This window comes from Dendropsophus ebraccatus, chromosome 1, assembly GCF_027789765.1.
Source record: "Dendropsophus ebraccatus isolate aDenEbr1 chromosome 1, aDenEbr1.pat, whole genome shotgun sequence".
Classification (NCBI taxonomy): Eukaryota; Metazoa; Chordata; class Amphibia; order Anura; family Hylidae; genus Dendropsophus; species Dendropsophus ebraccatus.
In genome coordinates, this window is record NC_091454.1 from 114,868,684 (window position 1) to 114,890,367 (window position 21,684).

A 21,684-nucleotide genomic window follows, 5' to 3' on the forward strand; every position below is an offset into this window, starting at 1 on the left:
AAAAGTTATATAAAATTACATATCGTTATAATCGTACTGACTTGAGGAACATAGATAACATGTCAGTTTTACTTCAGGACAAATGGCATAAACACGGAATCTCCCAAAATGAAAACAAATTCTTTTTTTTTTTTCCTTTCACTTTCACTGCTCAAATAATTTTTTCTGGTTTCATAGCATACTTTATGGAAAAATTAAGTCTGCCATTGTTGAAAAGTACGACTGGTGTCACAAAAAATAAGGGCTTATGTGGGTCTGTAGGTGAAAAAATGCAAGCACTATGGCCTTTTAAAACCGGAGAGGAAAAAAAATGAAAATTAGCCTGATCCCGAAGGGGTTAAATAATAGGTACCCTTAAAGGGAAACTCCGGATAAGAAAAAATTGTTTTCTATTAAAAGTACATTAAAAGTTATATAGATGTGTCTATACAATGTATTACTGTATCTGTACAGTTCTGCCACACTGGTAGCTGATAGAAATCCAGGAAGTGAAGAAAAATGGCCCCTGTGCCAATCCACATTGTCTCCTGCTCTTTCTGCTATCCCCCCTTAGGAGACAAATCTTCCATGCCTCTGTCTCACATTGTGTGTCTGCTAGTCTCAGTCTGCTCATCTCAGCAGGTGTTTCAACTTTCGCAGAGAAATTAGGGCTGTGTTCACACTTGTTGGAATGTCATTGCAGTACTGCAGTATTTGCACAAAAATGATGCAGTAACACAATAGATAATGCTGAACAGCAGAGAGGATTAGAGTCAGCACTGCCAATCCCACCTGCACAAAAAACAAGGCATAAACAGTATATCCCATGTAAGATAATATCGGATAAAGTCCTTTTTGTGGGAATCAACTTCAAAGATCAAAGATGCTTGATCATAATATGTGTGTGGAAAGGGGGAAAAAATTATTTAAAAAGTTCTTAGCTTTATTCCAATATCAGCATTACAGGCAGAGAATATAGCGTGCTGTGCGGTTGGGACCACAATGAAATGATAAAGTACTGCAAATAATTCAGTAACACAATGAAACTGCAACGTGTGAAAACAGCCTAGATGTTCTGCAACAGCTTTGGGCGGGGAATGGGCAGGGTGGGGGATTGTGATGAACAGCTGAGGGAAAGCAATGCATTCTGGAACCTGTAGTCCTGAGTACATCTGCTCAACCAGGAAATATAGAAGCACAAAACAGAACAAACCCCACCAAAACAAATGGATTTTTGTTAGTTTCAAAACTGGGATAGATAGGTAAGTATTGTTATATGCTTCTGCAGAAGTTTCATTTTTTTTACCTCTACCTGGAGTTCCCCTTAAAGAAAGAAATATATTAGTAGTCACCCCATTTACATTATGGCATTCGATTGTATAGTAAGTTATTACTGGGCTGTACCTGAAATAAATATTGATAACCATTTACCATCTAACATTTAGTTTTTTTTCAGTAAACGGCATTCCAGTAAGAGGACATAAATAAAAGGGCTCATTTGTCTCTTCTGGTATAAATAACAGATTAGATGCAGTATTAATGACAAAAATAATAGTCTGTAACAAGAAGAACTTATCCTGGTCTATTATGTATGAAAAAAGCCCATTATTTCTCTACCACAAGAAATATTTGATAATATAATACACGCACATTTCAATAAAAAGATTGGTTAGGCTTTTGATCAACCATGACAAAAGCTGATGTATCTGTCAATCACAAAGGGAAATAAATAAAATGTATCTTACTATGCGGTGAGAAAAATTTGGAATAAGTGCTCTCTTGTGTGAAGTGTGACTGCGGATAATTATTTGCTTTGTGCATCTATTAACATTCTAGGCGGTTTCTATCAAAGTGGACGACCAAGAGGTGAAAAATATCAAACCTGGCAGAACATTAGAATTCAAGATTATTAATAGATACTGACAATTCCTATACTGACCTGCAGATTACCTCCAACACCTAGGTGGTCCTGCCGTTTTTTCATACAAATGTAACGGCATGTACTGTATATGCTTTATACATTATATTATGTAGACTTCCCATTAAATCTTAATGTAGAATTATAATATGGGACTCAACGTCCATTTCAATGGGCATACTAAAACTGGCCATACAGATCAGAGGACTTTAGGCACAGACAGTAGCGGTCTTTGGCGCCAAGCACCCCAAGCAATCGCTTGGGGCCCCCAACATCCAGGGGGCCCCCATGCCCCGCTCTTCTCTTGTGCTCAAGACTGCTAGACAGGGCCGCTGCCCCGCTCGCTGCTGTGATCTGAACTGTAACTATGAGCACTCGTAATGAGCACTCACAGTTACATGTAGCAGCAGCACTGACAGGGCGGGAGCCATTGGCTCCCTTCCTGTCAGTCACTCTTGTGGCCGCAGGAAGTGTCCGCTCTGTCCTTGTGGTGTCGGTGCTCCAGTGACATCACTGGAGCATCTGCACCAGGACAAGGGAAGCGCAGCCTCTTGTGACCGCAGGGAAAACCCTTGCGGCCACAAGAGTGAAGAGAAGAGGCGACGCCCGGACCCAGGTGAGTATAATCGTTTTATTGTGTTATATACTATATGGGAGGGGGAGCACACAGGGGCCTGTGTAACTGGGGGAGCACACAGGGGGGGTCTATATAAATGGGGGGAGTACACAGTGGGGCTATATAACGGGGAAGAGACAGGGGGGCTATATATAACTGGGGGAGCACAGAAGGGGGCTATAGACTACTGGGGCTTCACAGAGGGGTCTATATACTACTTGGGTTAGCACACAGGGGGTCTATATACTACTTGGTGCAGCAGAATGGGGTATATATACAACTGGGGGAGCACACAGGGGGGCTATATACTATTGGGGTAGCACACAGGGGGTCTATATACTACTGGGGTAGCACACAGGGGTCTATATACTACTGGTGGGGCACACAGGGGGTCTATATACTACTGGGGGAACACACAGGGGTCTATATACTACTGGTGGGGCACACAGGGGGTCTATATACTACTGGGGGAACACACAGGAGTCTATATACTACTGGTGGGGCACACAGGGGGTCTATATAGTGCTGAGGCAGCACACAGGGGGTCTATATACTACTGGGGGAGCACACAGGGGGTCTATATACTATTGGGGTAGCACACAGGGGATCTATATACTACTGGGGTAGCACACAGGGGTCTATATACTACTGGTGGGGCACACAGGGGGTCTATATACTACTGGGGGAACACACAGGGGTCTATATACTACTGGTGGGGCACACAGGGGGTCTATATACTACTGGGGGAACACACAGGAGTCTATATACTACTGGTGGGGCACACAGGGGGTCTATATAGTGCTGAGGCAGCACACAGGGGGTCTATATACTACTGGAGAAGCACACAGAGGTCTATATACTACTGGTGGGGCACACAGGGGGTCTATATACTACTGGGGGCAGCACACAGGGGGTCTATGTATAACGGGGAGCACACAGGGGGTCTATATATAACTGGGGGAGCACACAGGGGGTCTATATATAACTGGGGGCAGCACACAAGGGGTCTATATACTGCTGGAGGAGCACACAGTGGTCTATATACTACTGGGGGAGCACACAGGGATCTATATAATACTGGTGGAGCACACAAGGGGGTCTATATACTACTGGGGGAACCACACAGGGGGTTTATATACTACTGGAGGAGCACACAGGGGTCTTTATCCAAGTGGGGGAGCACACAGGAGGTCTATATGCAAGTGGGGGAGCACAAAGTGGGGCTATATACCACTGATGGAGCACACAGGGGAGCTATATACCAGTGGGGGAGCACACAGGGGGTCTATATACTAGTGGGGGAGCACACAGGGGGTATATGTAACTGGGGGCAGCAACCAGGGTATATACGACTGGGGGCAGCACACAGGGGGTTTATATACAACTGGGACAGCACAGAGGGGGTCTATATACTTTTGGTGGAGCACACAGGGGGCTATATATAACTAGGGGAACACACAGGTGTCTATACACTACTGGGGGAAGCACACAAGGGGTATATACGACTGGGGGCAGCACACAGCAGTCTATTGTTGTGGAGTGCGTGTCGAGGGGGGGCCCAGACATAACTTTGCTTGGGGCCCCAGAAATGCCAAGACCGCCCCTGGGCACAGAGAATCTAATATGTGCCCTACATCCTACATCAAAAAAAAATTTCTCAAAATTCACAACGTGGGAGTAATGGGGGAAGTTTGTGTGTCTTATAAAGCAAAGTTGAATTTGTTAGCTACATCTGAAGATGACAACAGGCCATTTAACCCTCTCCATGATGGAGTCCAGTGCTGAGATCCACTTCTGTCTTGTAACATTGTTCGTGAAGAGGACAACCATCATGTACTGCAAGCGCAGCCTTTCGTCTCATGGATGTTAAGCGCAATGAGGCAGTGATGTTGTTGTCTCTTTACATAACCTCACAGCGCCTGTGCCACGGAAACAGAAGATGGCACTTGTGATGCATCTGGATGGTTCGTCCAAGCTCTGGCAATGTTACCAGGGGTATGGATTTCAGCTCTGGACTGCTGCCATTTCGCATACATGTATATCAGAGGCTCACTGTACGTGAATGAGTGGAACTGTCACTGTGTGAATTCAAGCAGTGACAGTTAAAAATGCAGTCAGCAACTTGTACCATGTCCTAGCAACCAGCCGGGAGCCAATCACTGCTAAAGTCAGCTGAGGATCACTGTGATTGGTCTGTTGTTACAGATAGGCCAATTGCAGAATTCAATGTGTGTGTGTAGGGGGGGGGGGTCTTGTCCTGTCAAGTCCTTCCAGCCCTGATCTTGTCTTTTTTGTGTCTTGTGTTAAAGACAGGAGTACAGAACAGTCCTATGACACATTGTAAAAGAAGAAAAAAAAAAATTAAATTAACCCCTTTCTACCCTGCTCATTATCCCTGTTAAAGTACCCGATTATTGTCACTGTTACTGGACCTAATCGTCGCTGTGGTTACTGTACATGAAATCTGAAACATTTGCTACTAAACGGCTAAGCTCTACAACATGCAAGAAAACAAATGGACCTTAACCAAATAATGCCAGCATTATATTTATTTATTTTTTTGTGATTTATTTATAAATCAACAAGGGGGACTACTTGTAAAGATTTTCAATGCATAATATATTTATATATATATATATATATATATATATATATATATATATATATATATATATATATATATATATATATATATATTTATATATATAGTGGTGCCTTGGATTACTAGCATAATTCGTTCCGGGACTGTGCTTGTAATCCAAATCCACTCTTAAACCAAAGCAAATTTTCCCATAAGAAATCATGGAAATGCAGACAATTGGTTCCACACCCCAAAAATAATGATTTATTATTCTGAATAACATGTAAAACAAATGAAACAAACATTTAGAAACAGCTGACTATGTCATATTATAAGTTACTGTACAGTAATGGAGAAGATGGGAAACACCAGGGCTGACAGAGACTGCAGGAGGCAGGAAGGAATGAGCAGGGCAGATATGGGCACAGTATAGCAGCTCTCTGTCTGGGAAGAGAGGGGTTACAGCTATGCAGAGATTACCTCCACAGTCCTGTCCCCTGATGCAAGCCCCAGCCTGAAGTGGATCTGCTATGATTTGGAAGGTGAGGGAGACTTCCTGGGTCAGAGTACATTGCTGTAGACCCCGCTATGCAGGGAAGAGCACCCCATAAAAAGGAATGGGAAAATCTCCGCACTGCACACACAGGTGACATAATTAGTGTTGCAGCTCCCCAGCAGTAATGGTAGTTGGAAGTCTTAGCAACTAATAAGATAATTACTTTCATTTTCACAGGGAGCTGAAATCTGATTGGTTGCTAGGGCCAACTGCTTGAGAACAGATCCACAAAAATATATGGTAGACCCCTTACTCCAACTAAACAGTACAGGTATACAGGACACTACAAGTATACCAGACCCTAAACAATACACTATAGGTACACAGGACCCCCACCAACTATACACTACAGGTATACAGGACCACCCAAACTATACACTACAGGTATACATGACCCCCAAAGTGTATACTACAGGTATACATGACCCCCAAAAATATACACTACAGGTATACAGGACCCAAAAAACTATACACTACAGGAATACAGGACCCAAAAAACTATACACTACAGGTATACAGGACCCCAAAAACTATACACTACAGGTATACAGGACCCCACAAACTATATACTACATGTATACAGGACCTTCACCAACTATATACTACAGGTATACAGGACCCCCACTCTACACTACAGGTATACAACACCTTCACCCACTATATACTACAGGTACACAGGATCCCCAAACTATACACTACACCTCCACCAATTATACACTACAGGTATACTGAACTCCCCAACTCTCCACTACAAGTATACAGCACCTTTACCAACAATATACTACAGGTATAAAAGGACCCCCAAACTATACAGTGCAGGTATACGGGCACCCCCCCCCCCCCGCCACACACACACACTCTACACTACACTACAGGTATACAACACATTCACCAATTATATACTACAGGTATACAGTATCCCCAAACTATACACAACAGGTATACAGGGTCCCCCAACTCTACACTACAGGTATGCAGCACCTTCGCCAACTATATACTACAGGTACACAGGATTCCCAAGCTATACACTTCAGGTATACAGGGCCCCTCAAACTATACACTACAGGTATACAGGACCCCAAACTATACACTACAGGTATACAGGAACCCCAAACTATAAAATACAGGTATCCAGGAGGCTCAAACTATAAACTACAGTTATACAGGACCTCCACCAACTATATACTACAGGTAAATAGTACCTTCACCAACTACACACTACAGGTATACAGGACTCCCAAACTATACAGTACAGGTATACAACCCCCCAACTTTACACTACTGGTATACAGGACCCCCCTCAATTGTACACTACAGGGATAAAGCCACTCCACCCCAACTATACACTACAGGTATACAGGACCCCTAAAAACTATACACTTTAGATATACAGAACCCTTTCAACTATACACTACAGGTATACACGAATTCCACTGATTAACTCCGAAGAAACAATATCTTTTAGACGATTGCAGTTTCCTGTTAAGCACCATTTGCAATGACAATAAACAAGGCCCAAGGCCAATCACTGCAGGTGGTAGCATAAATCTGGATTCTGCATGTTTTCCACATGAACAATTGTATGTTGCTGTTCCAGAGTTGTATCAGGTAAAAATCTTTATGTCAATGCACCTGGCAATAACACTGCCAATGTTGTATATAACCAGACTGTATATAACACTGTCAATGTTGTATATAACCAGGCTCTGTATAACACTGCCAATGTTGTATATAACCAGGCTGTATGTTACACTGCCAATGTTATTATAACCAGGCTGTATATAAAACTGCCAATGTTGTATATAACCAGGCTCTGTATACAGTCTCATCATATGACATCTCAGTTTTGCTTTTAGGTATTTAGGATGTTTAAAGTTTTTAGTTTAATTCTAATGTGCATAAGCTACAATTTACATAAGCAGTGCAGAACTGTTGGGAGTATTTAGGGCCATATAGGGCTCCTGGAGATTTCTCCTTAAACAAAAAAGGGGGCATAGATTGGCCTCCTGGGCACTCTTGGAACAAATCTAATTAACACACTGCCATTTTATACCTAGACAGCGCCGGGTATATTTTCTAGTTTCTTTATAAGAATGGTATTTGCTAATGGCAGTGACCTCTTTCACCAGGATAATGTGCCCTGCCACAAAGCAAAAAGTTGTCAGGAATGGGATGTGCTACACAAATAATTGCAATCCATGGAGGTGGCACCTTGTAGCTCAGAGAACTTTAGGGGACCTACTAATGTCTTGGTGCAAGACTCCACATGACACCCGTAGAAGCTTTACATTGCTCATGCTTCGACTGGCCAGAGTTAATTTGGTGGCATGAGGAGGGCCTTAACAATATTGATCAGGTCGTTTAAACATTATATCTAATCGATGCATATACTAAATAGACATCAAGCTATGTAGTCACTTATTCTGGACAGCACAAAGGAATAAACATGATAGGGACAGACAATATAATGGCTATTTAAACTGTAAGGAAATGCACTAAGAATAAGGGGATAGGTGCTTTTATCAAATTCATCTACCCTTCTTGTACAAGTTAAATAAAACCACCTGGACTAACTCCTACCTGCCCTACAGCTTTCAGTTACATCAAAGTGTAGTTGTTGATGTATAGAGAGGGCATGGGAATCAAGTTTTCCTTATATCCGGCAGCTCCAGGCCATACGGCCAAGGGTCCTATTTTAAATTAAAAGCTACATGAATTGGGGATCTATAATAAACACATGTCTCCGCATTAGCAGCGTGCCATAGCATTTTCCTGTTTTTGTGCCTATTTTAGCCATGGCAGCATGCACCTGCACATTGTTATGAGTGCTGCCGCCTTTATCTGGCTTGTGCACTCCAACCATCCTACATCATGGGTGATTTTAACACAGATTAGTTAGATTTTGTATGCCCAGTGTGTAGGCGTAATATAGTCTCTCTCCAAAAAATAGGATATTAAATTTTTTTCTCTGAAAAATGGACTAGGACTTATTTTGGGGGTAAGAGAATGCGCTTACACTGTGGCGCCACAGTAGTTAGCTGCCATAGTGTATGTCCCAATGTTGTTAAACTCCTATACTGTAAGTTCCCCTGTAGATAAGGCTCCATAACGTATTACCTCCCTTTCCCTTTTGTACTGTAGTTCTTCACCCAAAATGTATACAAGCCCCTCTGCATTATACAAAAAAAGAGCCCGTGGAGCCTCATCAAAGAGTCTCAAAACACAGGACTAGCCAGATATCCCTCCGGGAAGGACCCAGCCAAGGGGTGGCTCCTGTAACCTTGGTTTTGGTGGTTTCCTTACAGGAGCCACCCCTTGGCTGGGTCCTTCCCGGAAGGATATCTGGCTAGTCCTGTGTTTCGAGACTTTTTGATGAGGCTCCACAGGCTCTTCTTTTGCATATTCATGTTTCCCAGGGGACAATGCACCTAGGACTTCAGTGCATTGAGCGCGTTCACTAGCAGCCGGCAGTGTTGTCGTTTGGCTGGTCTCCCTGAGATCAGGATGTGTTTCTCTTATGGCTCTACTAGACATTGCTCCCACCTAGCCAGAATCCTGATCCACACTGATGAAGGGCAACACCCCCGAAACAGCTGTATGTGGATGGTTACCTGGCCTTGGTGTTTCCCTTGTCATTACATTGACTTATAGGGCCACTTAATATGGTGGTTTTGGTGGTTTCCATACAGGAGCCACCCCTTAGCTGGGTCCTTCCCGGAGGGATATCTGGCTAGTCCTGTGTTTTGAGACTCTTTGATGACGCTCCATGGGCTATTTTTTTTTTTGCATATTCATGTTTCCCAGCGGGCAATGCACCTAGGACTTCACTGCTTTGAGCACTTTCACTAGCAGCCGGCGGTGTTGTCATTTGGCTGGTCTCCCTAAGATCAGCGATGTGTTTCTCTTATGCCTCTGCATTATAGTGATTGTACCCCTAGTACATTGCTGTTTTTTACATAAACAGACTGGCGCTGGTCACAGAGGGGACAGGGTTTTGTCACACTGGGGGTTGGTTGGCAGGCCTGCCTCTAGGGCTTCATGCCCAGCCTGTGCTCGGTAATAGACCGGCGCCGTGTATAGGAACAAGGCAGCGGTTCAAAAAAAAAAAAAAAAAAAGTGATGATCTGTTCATGCAAAAAACAAAAAAAAAAGCTATGTACTACTGGTACATTCACTTTTAGTCCCCATACTGTATACCTCCCTCTCCTCTCTGTAGTTTTCCTCCATACTGCATACATGCCCCCTTTTCAGTAAGCCCGCCCATACTGTTTACCTTCCTCCCAACTCTGTAGTTCCACCATGCCGTATACAACTCCCTCTTGTAGTTGTTCCCCCATACAGTATACATCCCCTCTCTGCAGGCAGTTCCCATACTTTATGTCTCCCCTCCCCCTTTCTCTATAGTTGGCCCACTTACGTTTTGTCTACCCATAATTAATGTCCCCTACTGTGCATCTTCTTACCACTCCTGCCTCCCCTGCAGCATGTGTTTAGCAGGTAGGGCGGAGTATAACACGTCTGGCACTAATTGGCTGATATTCACCCACCCAGTGCAAGGGATCGGGTCAGCTGACTTTAACTAGGGCTTGCAAAATAAAGTGAGGCTTTATTTTCAGAGAAAAATGGTATTAGACCAGGAGAGGTCACCTTAACGTGGTGGGATAGTACACACTATTTGATCAAATGATATGCTAAGCACCTAATTTATTTAATATTTTTTTCTGTAGCAGTTTTGCAATATTAAATATCTATGGTAACCACGACTATTAGCATTTGCAGTCATCTGTTGCACTTTCCTATTTTTGTACCTTTATTTCAGCCATGGCAGCATACACCTGCATAGTGTAAGGAGGTGTGTTTTGGTATGGATGTAATTGTACTGACCTGAACATTGTAGATAGCGTGCCATTTTTACCACATGGCAGACAGTGTAAAGAGAACCAGCCCAAATCCCAACCCAAACATTTTTTTAGATTTATATCATTTTATAATGTGCAATGGTCCTGTAAAAAACAAGACCTCATATGAGTCTGCAGATAGAGTAATGTTATAGTTATGGCAAGGAGTAAAGATTTAAAAAAAAAAAATGCAAAAATGAAAAGTGGTAGGGTTAAGAAGAGAAAGTTTACAGAACTCACCTCTGTAACTACCGGCTGAAGAATCAATGTCTCAGGACTCATTCTTGGAATATCTATCTGAATCTGCAAGCAGAATAAACAGCAGATTTTAAATTGTAATAGCTCCAGCATTCAAACACATATGCTTCAAATTTCATAAGCACTTTCTCTTTAACAATTTAGTTTCATTACTAAGCCCTCAACTGCACACTGCATTAACAATTCATTTAGACAACAAGACATGTCCATGCTTTCCATTTATATTGCTGTAATATATTTGCATATTTACAAGTCCTCTGTTGACTAGAGTCTAACAGATGAGAAATATTTGAAGGGCAAGTGGAGTCCTTTGAATAAGATACTTAAATTGAAACAGTAAACCCAGCTTATGACTACATTAGTTACGGGATATAATAATGGGCTCAATTGCTTGAATTTTATCATTTATGAGCTGCAATTAGCATATAGGTTTACATATATAAAAGGGCTTTTGTTGTTGCAAAAAAGTCTATTTGTAATGTCATGTTCTAATGATACTATTTAAAATAGCTACTACTAAAATAGTTACTATTCAGGGAAAAAAATAGAGAAACATGCAGAAAACCTACAATGTTCCTGTTCAAGATTCCTTTAATATATTACATTAAAACCTCTACCTAACTGACTTATTTACTAAAGAAATATATCTCCCGCATCCCCGCCCCTTAGTGTCTATACTTAGATGCAAATATTAGAGATGAGTGCAACTCGAGCATGCTAAACTCATCTGAAGCCGAGAGTGCAGCATTTGATTAGCAGTGGCTGAGCCATCTGCAATAAGAAAAATACCTGATTCCAAAAACAGCTTCACAGTTCTCAGGTTGGGTGTAGTACTACAACTCAACTATTCTTTTAAACTGAACTGAGATGCAATGCCACCCACAAACTAAGCTTAGGACCAGAGCGGTGCCGTTTCTGAAAGAAAGAAGATAGATTTTTCTAATCCTGGCTTACAGTATTTCCACATCATGATTTAAGGCTTGTAGGGAACGTAAAGTCTAAAAGGTAGCGTCAGAAAGCTTTCTACATATACTTCTTCCCATAGTCTATAATGGCAGCTGTATTGTGGATAAATTATAAAACGTTATGACAAGCTCATGTTAAAGGGGTGCTCCACTTAATAAAATTTAACCCTGTTCAATCCCAACACATAATCTAAGCTTGTTTGCAATAAGTGTCTATTACATGAATAGGACTGTTTGTCTGCAGCACATCCTGACTTACACCCTGGAGCTGCAGAAAATCCCCACTTCCTGGTTCACATGGTCTCCTCTCCTCTGTCCTCCCCCTCCCTGCTGAGACAAAAGTCACATGAACTCAGTCTTTTCTGTTGCCAGGCAAGCTGTAACACCTCATCTCTTACCCGCCCACCGCTAACATCATACCAGTCAGTGAGCACCTGGCCAAGGGGCAGGGAGGCAACAGAACAGTGACAGCCTCCAAAGCAGTATAGGGTAAATAAAACTACAGTCCCTGACAGAAGTTCTGTCGCTTACCCATGTTGTTGAAACCAAAGCTTATAACATGACTTAAAATTCATCCATTGGTTATAGAAAGCTGAAAGCTGAACCCCCCCCCCCCCCCCCCCCCAAATGAGGTTTTTTGTTTTGTTTTGTTTCTTTTTTAACGAAAATAAATTTGCTTCACTGATGAAATATTGATCATTTAATGAACACCGAAAGGACAGATTTTGGCAAGACAAAAACTTTGTCGCCCACTGAAAGTAATGTGAAAATCAAATAATTCACTTCAAATACAAAGATATGTTTCAAAATATTAGTGAATGACGTTGTGGTGCTACTAGAGCCATATTTAAGGCCCCGTTCCCACTGAGCAAAGGTAGCGGAATTCCGCAACGGAATTGTCCGCCGCGGAATGCCGTTAGCCTCCCGCTCATAATGGGAGTCTATGGGAGGCGCGCGCTCCTGCTCTATACGCGCTGAAGAATGAACATTTTCATTCTTCAGCGCGGACAGCGCAGGAGCGAGCGCCTCCCATAGACTCCCATTATGAGCGGGAGGCTAACGGCATTCCGCGGCGGACAATTCCGTCGCGGAATTCCGCTACCTTTGCTCAGTGGGAACGGGGCCTAATATTTTGTGTGACTTCCATGAGCTTGATGGACTGCATCCATGTGTTTCGACAATGATTGTTACAAATTATTTATGAAGTCATCAGAAATAGCTTTGGTTTTGTCTTCCAAGATTCCTCTTTCATCCTACCCCAAACAATCTCAATGATCTTCATGTCTGGTGACTGGTCTGGCCAGTTCTGGAGCACCTTGATCTTCTTTGCCTTGAGGAACTTTGATGTAGAGATTGATGTAAGAGATGGAGCACGATTCTGCTGCAAATTTTGACCCCTTTATGATTGGGAATGTAAGAGGTAGCTAATACTTCTTGATATTTTAGGCTATTGATATTGCCTTCCACCTTGCAAATGTTTTGCAGACGCCATACTTAATGTAAACCCAGACCATAATCTTTCCACCACAAGACTTAACTGTTTTCTGGGTGTATCTTGGATCCATACCGGCTCCAGTAGGTCTCCTGCACTATTTGCACTGGCTGTGGTGTAATTCAACTGAAGATTCATCTGAGAAAACCACCTTCTGCCACTTTTCCAGCGTCCCTCCGTTTAGTTAGTGACAGAGGAGGACAGATTTATGTTAAAACAGCAGCCAGTGATCACAGCTCAGGAGCTAGATTGTCACAAGGGGAGAGAATTTAGCTCAGTGGGAATTAGATGGCTTACAGGATAGGACTGGTGAAACTCAGATACCTGTAAGCTGAGAAGCAGCCAGACTATGTGGGTACTAGAAATTCATTGCTGTCACCACTGATTCTTTCTGTTGAAGTTTACTGTATATACCTAAATAAATCCTGTTCAACTGCACTATAATGGAGCCTGCTTAACTTCATGAGGTGTGTTATAGAGAGGACACACTTCTGGCCCAAGTCCCCCACACACACACCCAAAATCCCCTCAGAATCTCAAAGAACTCACAATACTCCACACTGACACACCATAAGAGTGGCTGTGCATAACAGACAGATTGATAGATATTTTGTTTACAGTGTAAAACAGAAGCAGATTGAGCCAGTCATGGGGAGATACTTGACAGTTCACTCTGAGGTGTAATGCATGCTGGGAAATGTAGTTTCCTGACTGGCGTCATCTTGGATATAGAATGGCTTTTAGAAAAAGCTGTAGCTTAGGAACAGTGGCAGCTAGATAAAAGGGGTGAGTCTCAAATTACTCAGGGGGATTTGGTGAATAAGCCCAGCTAGGTTTGGGAGCATTTTGTTTTTTAGCTCTTGAGTGGAATACCCCTTTAAGTAGATGCCAGGGATAGCTTTGGCTCCCCCACTTAACATTCTGGCTGCTTTTAAGACAGACTTGTCTCAGCAGTCATAGCCCACTCAGCCATTTACTGGCCACTGTGTTGTCCCACTTTAGTCAGTGATTGCCTGAATGGTTACTGATGAAACAAGTCCATCATGGAGGATAGTGGCCAGATATTTTGCGGGGGACCCGAAGACATGACAAAAGGATGCTGGGGGATTGTTTACTATTTTCTGTGCAGCCCCAGCATTAAATTAAAAAACATGAATGAATTAAAAAAGGCATACACTGGAAAAAAGTTCCATGTATATATGTTAAACATATCCATAGGCTCCCATCCATAGGCTCCCATTCACCTAAAAGGAGATAAAAACAATGCCCCAAGGTTTTGTCAGGCTAGAATACATCAGCACACCAATTTTCCCACTGTATAGGAGAGCCCATCAGACTACACTTTCCCATACTTTGAGCCACTGCAAAAAAACAAAAAACATTTTGCAATATTATTAATTGCAATGTGCACATGTTGACAGTAAATCTCTTGGTGAACATAGTCTATACAGAACCTAACACATGGATATTTAAGGTTCTGTCAGCAACAGTCAAGACACTGCCACTTTGTCTCTTTCAGAGCATGTGCTGTTAGACACACTTTGCGTCTCAGGAGAGACTAAAGGAATTCTTAATTATTTGCAGCAAATCATATTCTATATATCCCAAATGCTTTAACTTAAAGCGCAACTATAAAATATTTTGACCATTCAGTTTTAGTTAGCTTAGGTCATGATAAGACTTTTTGCAATACACATTAATAACCTAAAATGAACAGTTTTTTAAATACATAAGGCTGACTATGCCCTTACAGCTCTGTCTGGCTCTGACTTATTTCTGCATTCCTGCTGGACACGCCCCCTCACTGCAGATCCTGAGTGTACCGACTCTGACAGGAGGATCAGATAACAGCCCTGACACACACATAAACAAAACCTCCTCCCCCCCTCCCCTCACCTCCTAGCAGCACGTTCTCCCCCCTCCCCTCACAGAGGTGACTAAGCAGAGCTGAGGGTGTTGTGTGTGAGGAGCAGCAGGGAAGAGCTGGATGGAGAGACAAGTGTTTCCAGTGCCACCATCACTCCAATGTACTGCATGAGGGAGAGTGGGTGAGTCACTGAGGGGAGGACTACAAGTCCCAGCACAACACAGCTGTAGTCCTTCCATAGTACATATAACATTCACTGTCAGATGTCTGCAACAGGTCCTGCCCCTGTCTGGCTGACATTATCCTACAGTGTTATGAAAGCAGATGACTGTATCTAATCCCACTGTGTGTGATACCATCTGCTGGGGCTCTGTATCTAATCTTACATTGTGATACTGTATGCTGGGGCTGTATCTGATCCTGCTATGTGTGATACATCTGCTAAGGTGCTGGTCAGTGACTGGAGGGAGCCAGCCAGAGAGATGAGGGATAGGCCATGCCCACTTTCATGCAGCCAGAAGAAAAATTCATTTATTCCTCTGAGCCAAACAAATAGGTATATCTCAGCGAGCGCACATGCTATCAACGCAGTTTAGGACTCTTTTTAAAAGGTAACACGAGGGCTTTTTATTTGAGGAATTTCATTTTTTGGCTACTGAAATTATAGTTGCGCTTTAACATACCAAGAAATATATAGTTTCTTGGAAAAGGTGGTTGCATGTACTACGTATGCCATTTTATTTATACTTCCGATAATATAGCAAACTTCTGAGTAACAATCATTACTTACCTGTCTATATGTGCTTTGATTTGTTTCATCATTCCTGGAGTTGTAGTATTGCTCTATGAAGGCAAAATATTCCTTCTGCTTTCTTTTTAGCGTACCATCCCTTCTTTCCACATTTGCTGGAAGATAGCCCTTGCACATAAAAGAAAACAAATGAATGAATGATGTAGTTTAGAAACCAGAAGCTTTTAAAAAATTACAAAGGTTTTTTTTCCGTAAATGTGTTTAAAATTGCTCTATTATGATCTAACACTTATATTCTTTTCTAACACTTATATTCTTTGGGGCTATTTGATGCTTTTTTTTTTTTTTTTTGTACCATGAGCTGTACTTTTTTTAATTTATAAGTTGAGGTGATTCTGCATGTGGTAATAGCAATTTAAGTGATCACGTGATAATAGAGATTTAATATTTTATTTCGGGATGTTTGTGTTTTTTTTTACCTATGAACAGCATTGATCAATGTTTTCTGTGCTCAATTGCCAAGTCACAGACAGCATCAGAGCGTTGCTGAGGCTCCGTCAGGTAAATATGATGGCTCACTCACCCAATTACCCACCACGATCGAATTGCACTGGGGGTGGGGATTGTTTGCTCAGAGAGAGATTAAAGGGAACCTTTCTGGAGGTGATCGGGTGATGAAGATCTCAGCCGCTGCAGAGATGAGAGATGAGTCCAACGCTCATAGAGAATGACGGAGCGCTGGACTCTCCTGTCATTCTCTATGGGTGTTGGACTCATCTCTCAGCGCGGGCTGCAGCGGCTGAGATCTTCATCACCCGACCACCTCCAGAAGCGGGACTCGGCAGGACTAGGTGAGTATAGGGGGCTCTAACGGGGGGTCGGGAGCCTGTCACCCCGGCACGGGGGGTGACAGGTTCCCTTTAAAGGAGAACTTTGAGTAGCCTTGTTAAAAAAACAAAAAAAAACTTCCAAACAAAAATTACAATGCAAAGTCCCTACCTATGCTCCCCCTTACACCAACACTCTTTATGTGGTTTTACAGTAGTTGTAATGAAGTAGTTTTCTGCCTGCTCCCTATCTCTTGCTTTCCCTCTTCCCCCTACTCTGGTATCAGACTACATTTCCCAGTAGTTTTTGTGATGAACACTTGTCCTGTTTCCCAGTTTCTTCAACCCACCCAAAACCATGCCCCACCACCTCCCGCCCATACCCTAGAAGGTGAGGAGGAAGAATGCACAAGCAAATAAATTAAATGTTTGGCAATCGGGAAATAGTTAGGGAATCTGTAGTATTTAAACTCATAAGGGAAGGAGTATGCTTGAACACGGTGATATTCTGTAGATTGTCTTACATGGGGAAGGTTTTTTTATTTTGTCACCTTGCTGCCTAGCTGTCCTCTTGAAATTACAGCCATTTATTATAAGAGTGAATATCCCTATATTTTTTTCAACAATGTAACGAATGAAAACTTGACTCAAAAAAGAAAAAATGTAAAGGGTAAAAACAAAAACGGAATTATTCCTCTAGTCTAGTCTAGTTTACGGAGGGAGTGATATATGACGGTTGAGACATTTGGAGAAATCTTATTGAATTGATATATTTGTTACCTTTCATTATGAATATATTGTATGAGACTAGAGGGGACTCTGATCACTCACCACTTTTAATTCAATTGGCTTCTGGAGACAAAGTATTTAAAGGGCACTTTAAAATTAATCCACAATGTCTTAATCCCTAAGTGGGAAACTAAACAAAATGAAATTAAAGAATTCTATTAACAGAATGAATCTGGTTCTCCCCAGATGAATTGGGACTCCTCAAAAGCATTCATCTGGGAATGGTTATTTAAAAGAACTGTTAACAGTAAAATAAGGTTCAGTGAAGATTAAGGCATATTAAAGCAGACACTGGTAAATGTTGATAATATAAATGCAAATAATCCCTCTTCAACCATAAGAAAAAAGTGGATGGATATACAATCTGCATACAACTTTATTGTTAAAAGCAAGGTATAAAATGCACTTCTACAAAATACCCTTCACTGGGTCGGGGATATCTGCTAAAGCTAGGAGTCCTGGTAGAGTTCTTGCTAATTCAGTTGAGTTCAGTAAAAGCATGACAAGAGTCCAAATGGAAAATGTGTGGAAAAATGGGGCTACAACGAACACCCCTGAAAGGTGCCATTGGTTATGTTAAATGATGTAGATAAGGTGCCAGCTTTAAAGACTCTAGCTAAAGAGGGCCATTATTGCCTCTATTAGTCTAGAACCCCAAATACTCCAGCACGGTCTGCAAATAACCCAGATGTACATGGTCAAACGCCTTCTCTGTGCCCAAAGAGAGCAATAGAGAAGGTATCCAACTGCAGGCTATGAAAGCCTGGCGACTTATTAGCCTTAAGAGACTTACATTTATGCCCCGAGGGTCAAATATTCTGGCACCATGCCCACCCAATAAGAACAGTATTCATGCTTTAGCTGCCCTTTGTATTGTCTCGGCAGAAGGGACTTCACCCTATTTCCCTGACAATAATATGATAACTTTAAACGTTTAAGAGCCATATCATATTTATTCAGGTTAAGGCCCACCACGGGGTACTATTGGAAATGGCAAGAGTGCCATTCAGGCAAAAATAGTCCTTAATTTAAGTGGTAATTTTGGAAAGGTAATAGGAATGCTGGAGTATACAGTTGTTCAGCCTCCATAATGGGAAGAGATGATGGTGATAGTTCTCCTTAACTAGATTATATGGTTCTAATCTTGGTATGCTCCACAAGAGGTAATGTGTTTTTATCTACTAAGAAATGGTCGATTCTCATATAGATTTTATGAAGGAAAGGATAAAAGGTGAAGTCCTTTTCTGCTGGATGACATACGCGCCACACATTAAAAAAAAAGCCTAATTTAGTTATTATAGAGTATGCACTCATAGGTTCTGCAGCAGGAGAACCAAAAATGAAATCCATAGAAGGCTACTGTGTACAGTTTAAGTCACCAACTGCAATGAAACAACCTTTGGCCAGCCTACTGGCCTTTCTTAAGGTGGACTTTTAAAACACTGCTTTTTGTTCGGACCATACAATCCTATAAGGATATAAACAACGTTAAAGGGGTGCTCCAGCGTGGGGGCACTTTTTTTAAGGGACCGGGGAGGAGGTGGCTGAAATAAAAGACGTCCACTTACCTCCCCGGTTCCAGCGGTGGGTCCCGCATCACGGCGCTCCGGTGCCCGGTTCCCGGCCGCTTCCGGGTGTCTGACGCCGCCCGAGACGCTACGTCTCAGGGCCGCTCAGCCAATCAGTGAAGGAGCCGGATCCGAGCGGACTTCAAACGGATCCCGCCTCCTTCACTGAGTGGCTGAGCGGACCTGAGACGTCACGTCTCGGGCCCGCGTCAGACACCCGGAAGCGGCTGGGAACCGGGGACCGGAGCGCCGTGATGCGGGCCCCCCCGCTGGAACCGGGGAGGTAAGTGGACGTCTTTTATTTCAGCCACCTCCTCCTCGGTCCCCCCCAAAAAGTGCCCTCCCGCCGGAGCACCCCTTTAATCAGAGAACATATTATAAAAATGCATCTGCCCCCTGTATCCAGCTGAACATGCTACAAAGAGAAAGCTATGGTATCCCGAAAGGCTATTGCCATCCCAAGTGCTAGGGCTGTAAATATATTGGGATAACTTTAATGCTTAAAGCGACTCTGTACCCACAATCTGACCCCCCCCCAAACTGCTTGTAGCTTCAGATAGCTGCTTTTAATCCAGGATCTGTCCTGGGGTCCGTTCGGCAGGTTATGCAGTTATTGTCCTAAAAACAACTTTTAATCCTGCAGCGCTTTGTCTAACGGCTGGGGCTTACATTTGTATATGCATTAGGCTGGCACAACCTCTCTGTCCCTCCTCCCCGCCCACCCTAGGCAGATTGCTTCCTATTTTCCACCTGTGTGCATAATGAACATGGGCTGGATCGTTAAGATACCTGTGCAAAGCTCAAACAGCAGTAAATGTTCCTGGATCATTCTTAATGATGAGGAGGGTGGGGAGGAAGGACTGAGGTGGTTCCAGCCTAAAGCATATACAAATGTAAGCCCCGGCCGTTAGACACAGCGCTGCAGGATTAAAAGTTGTTTTTAGGAGAATAACTGCATTACCTGCAGGACAGGTCTTAGATTAAAAGCAGCTGAAGGTACAAGTGGTTTGGGGGGGGGGGGGGTCAGATTGTGGGTACAGAGTCGCTTTAAGAGTAGGGTCACATTTTGCCTTCTCAGCTCAGATTCCTCAGTGTGGACCCACCCTTAGACGATACGAATCAGTTCCTAGTAAGTATATTGGACGCAAAGGATATCTACCTGTGAACTACATGCTTAATTTAGAGTGCTTGAGCAGTGAATTTAAGCCCTTGCCATTGCTAGATAACTCCTTAAGGACAGAGCCAAGTTTAATTTTCGAGCTTTTGTTTTTTCCTTCTCGTGTTTAAAAGGCCATAACACTTGCATTTTTTTAACCTACAGACCCATATGAGCCCTTATTTTTTGCGACACCAATTATACTTTGCAATGATAGAATTCTTTTTTCTATAAAATATGCAGCAAAACCGGGGGGGGAATTGTGGGGTGAAATTCGGAAAAAAACCCCACAATTTTCTTAATTTTGAGGATTCGTGTTTACACCGTTCACCCTATGGTAAAACTGACATGTTTTCAATGTTCCTCAAGTCAGTACGATTACAATGATAGGCAATTTATACAACTTTTACTTTATCTGACGACTATTAAATATTTTATTTTATTTATTTTTAACTAAGGGGGACATTTATCAAACTAATTGCGCCTGTTTTTAGTCTAATATATCTAGTTTGCGCTCAAAATAAATCTAATATGAATTTATTAAGCTTTTTTAGACAAGACTATCCAAATTAGATGCGACTTTTTGAATTAGATTTTTTGTTGTTAATTAGATCGAAAGTGCGCCAGAATTCTTTTTTAGCTAAATTTATTATCTGCACAATTTTTTAAAAAGTTGCATATATTGGCGCATCGCTACGTCTGCTCCAAACCAGGTGAATTTATAAGACTAACTAAAAGACCATTATTTTTAAGAGACATTACTATGCTTTTAGACAATTTACATAAATTTGACTAAACACATTAGATTGGAAATTATGCCAAAACATCTTTGACAAAATTGTGTTTTTAGATTTGTTAGTAAATATCCCCCTAAATGTTCTTAAAACTGCTCTATTACCATCCTTATAACGCTTTTATTTTTTAGTCTATAAGCCTGTGTAATGTGTCATTTTGCACCATGATCTGAACTTTTTATAGATTTTTCTTACAAGTTTTCTGGGTTTGAAGTGACCAAAAATCAGCAATTTTGCGTTTTGGTATTCTTTGTGATTATGCCGTTTACCGTGCGGGGCAAGTCTATGATAACTGTACTGATCTCTCATAGAGATCAAAGCGGTACATATGTACTGCATTGATCTATGAGATCAGAGCTCGATTACTATGAGCTGCTGGAGACAAAGTTTAGGGAGTGAGAGATTTGGATCATGAATTTATATATTTTGCTCTAAGATGGTAATGTGCCTTTCAGCAGTAAATTAGTAAAGAATTTAATGTCTGAGTTGGTGGGATGCCATAGCAGATGAAGGTAGTCCTCCAAGACTTTAATGATTTCTAGGTCCGAACCCTAGAGACCCCCCATTATTAATAAGTCAATCAAGAATAGCAAATAAAAAGCACAATTTTATAGTTCTGTGTCAGGGAGACCTAGATCACCTATTGTTTTCTTTTGTAAAGGTTTTCCT

At 42.1% G+C, this 21,684-nt stretch overlaps 1 protein-coding gene across 2 annotated transcripts in view; it reads right to left on the reverse strand.

The window, feature by feature from the left end:
* The window catches only part of TBC1D22A (TBC1 domain family member 22A), a 407,989-nt gene that overhangs the window by 306,835 nt on the left and 79,470 nt on the right, over positions 1 to 21,684 (reverse strand). For both annotated transcript variants that reach the window (XM_069976977.1, XM_069976986.1), the window contains exons 6-7: positions 15,921 to 16,049; positions 10,789 to 10,851 (exon numbers count right to left, since the gene is read on the reverse strand). In XM_069976977.1, coding sequence (XP_069833078.1) covers positions 10,789 to 10,851; positions 15,921 to 16,049 — 192 coding nt within the window. The remainder of the gene's footprint in view (positions 1 to 10,788; positions 10,852 to 15,920; positions 16,050 to 21,684) is intronic.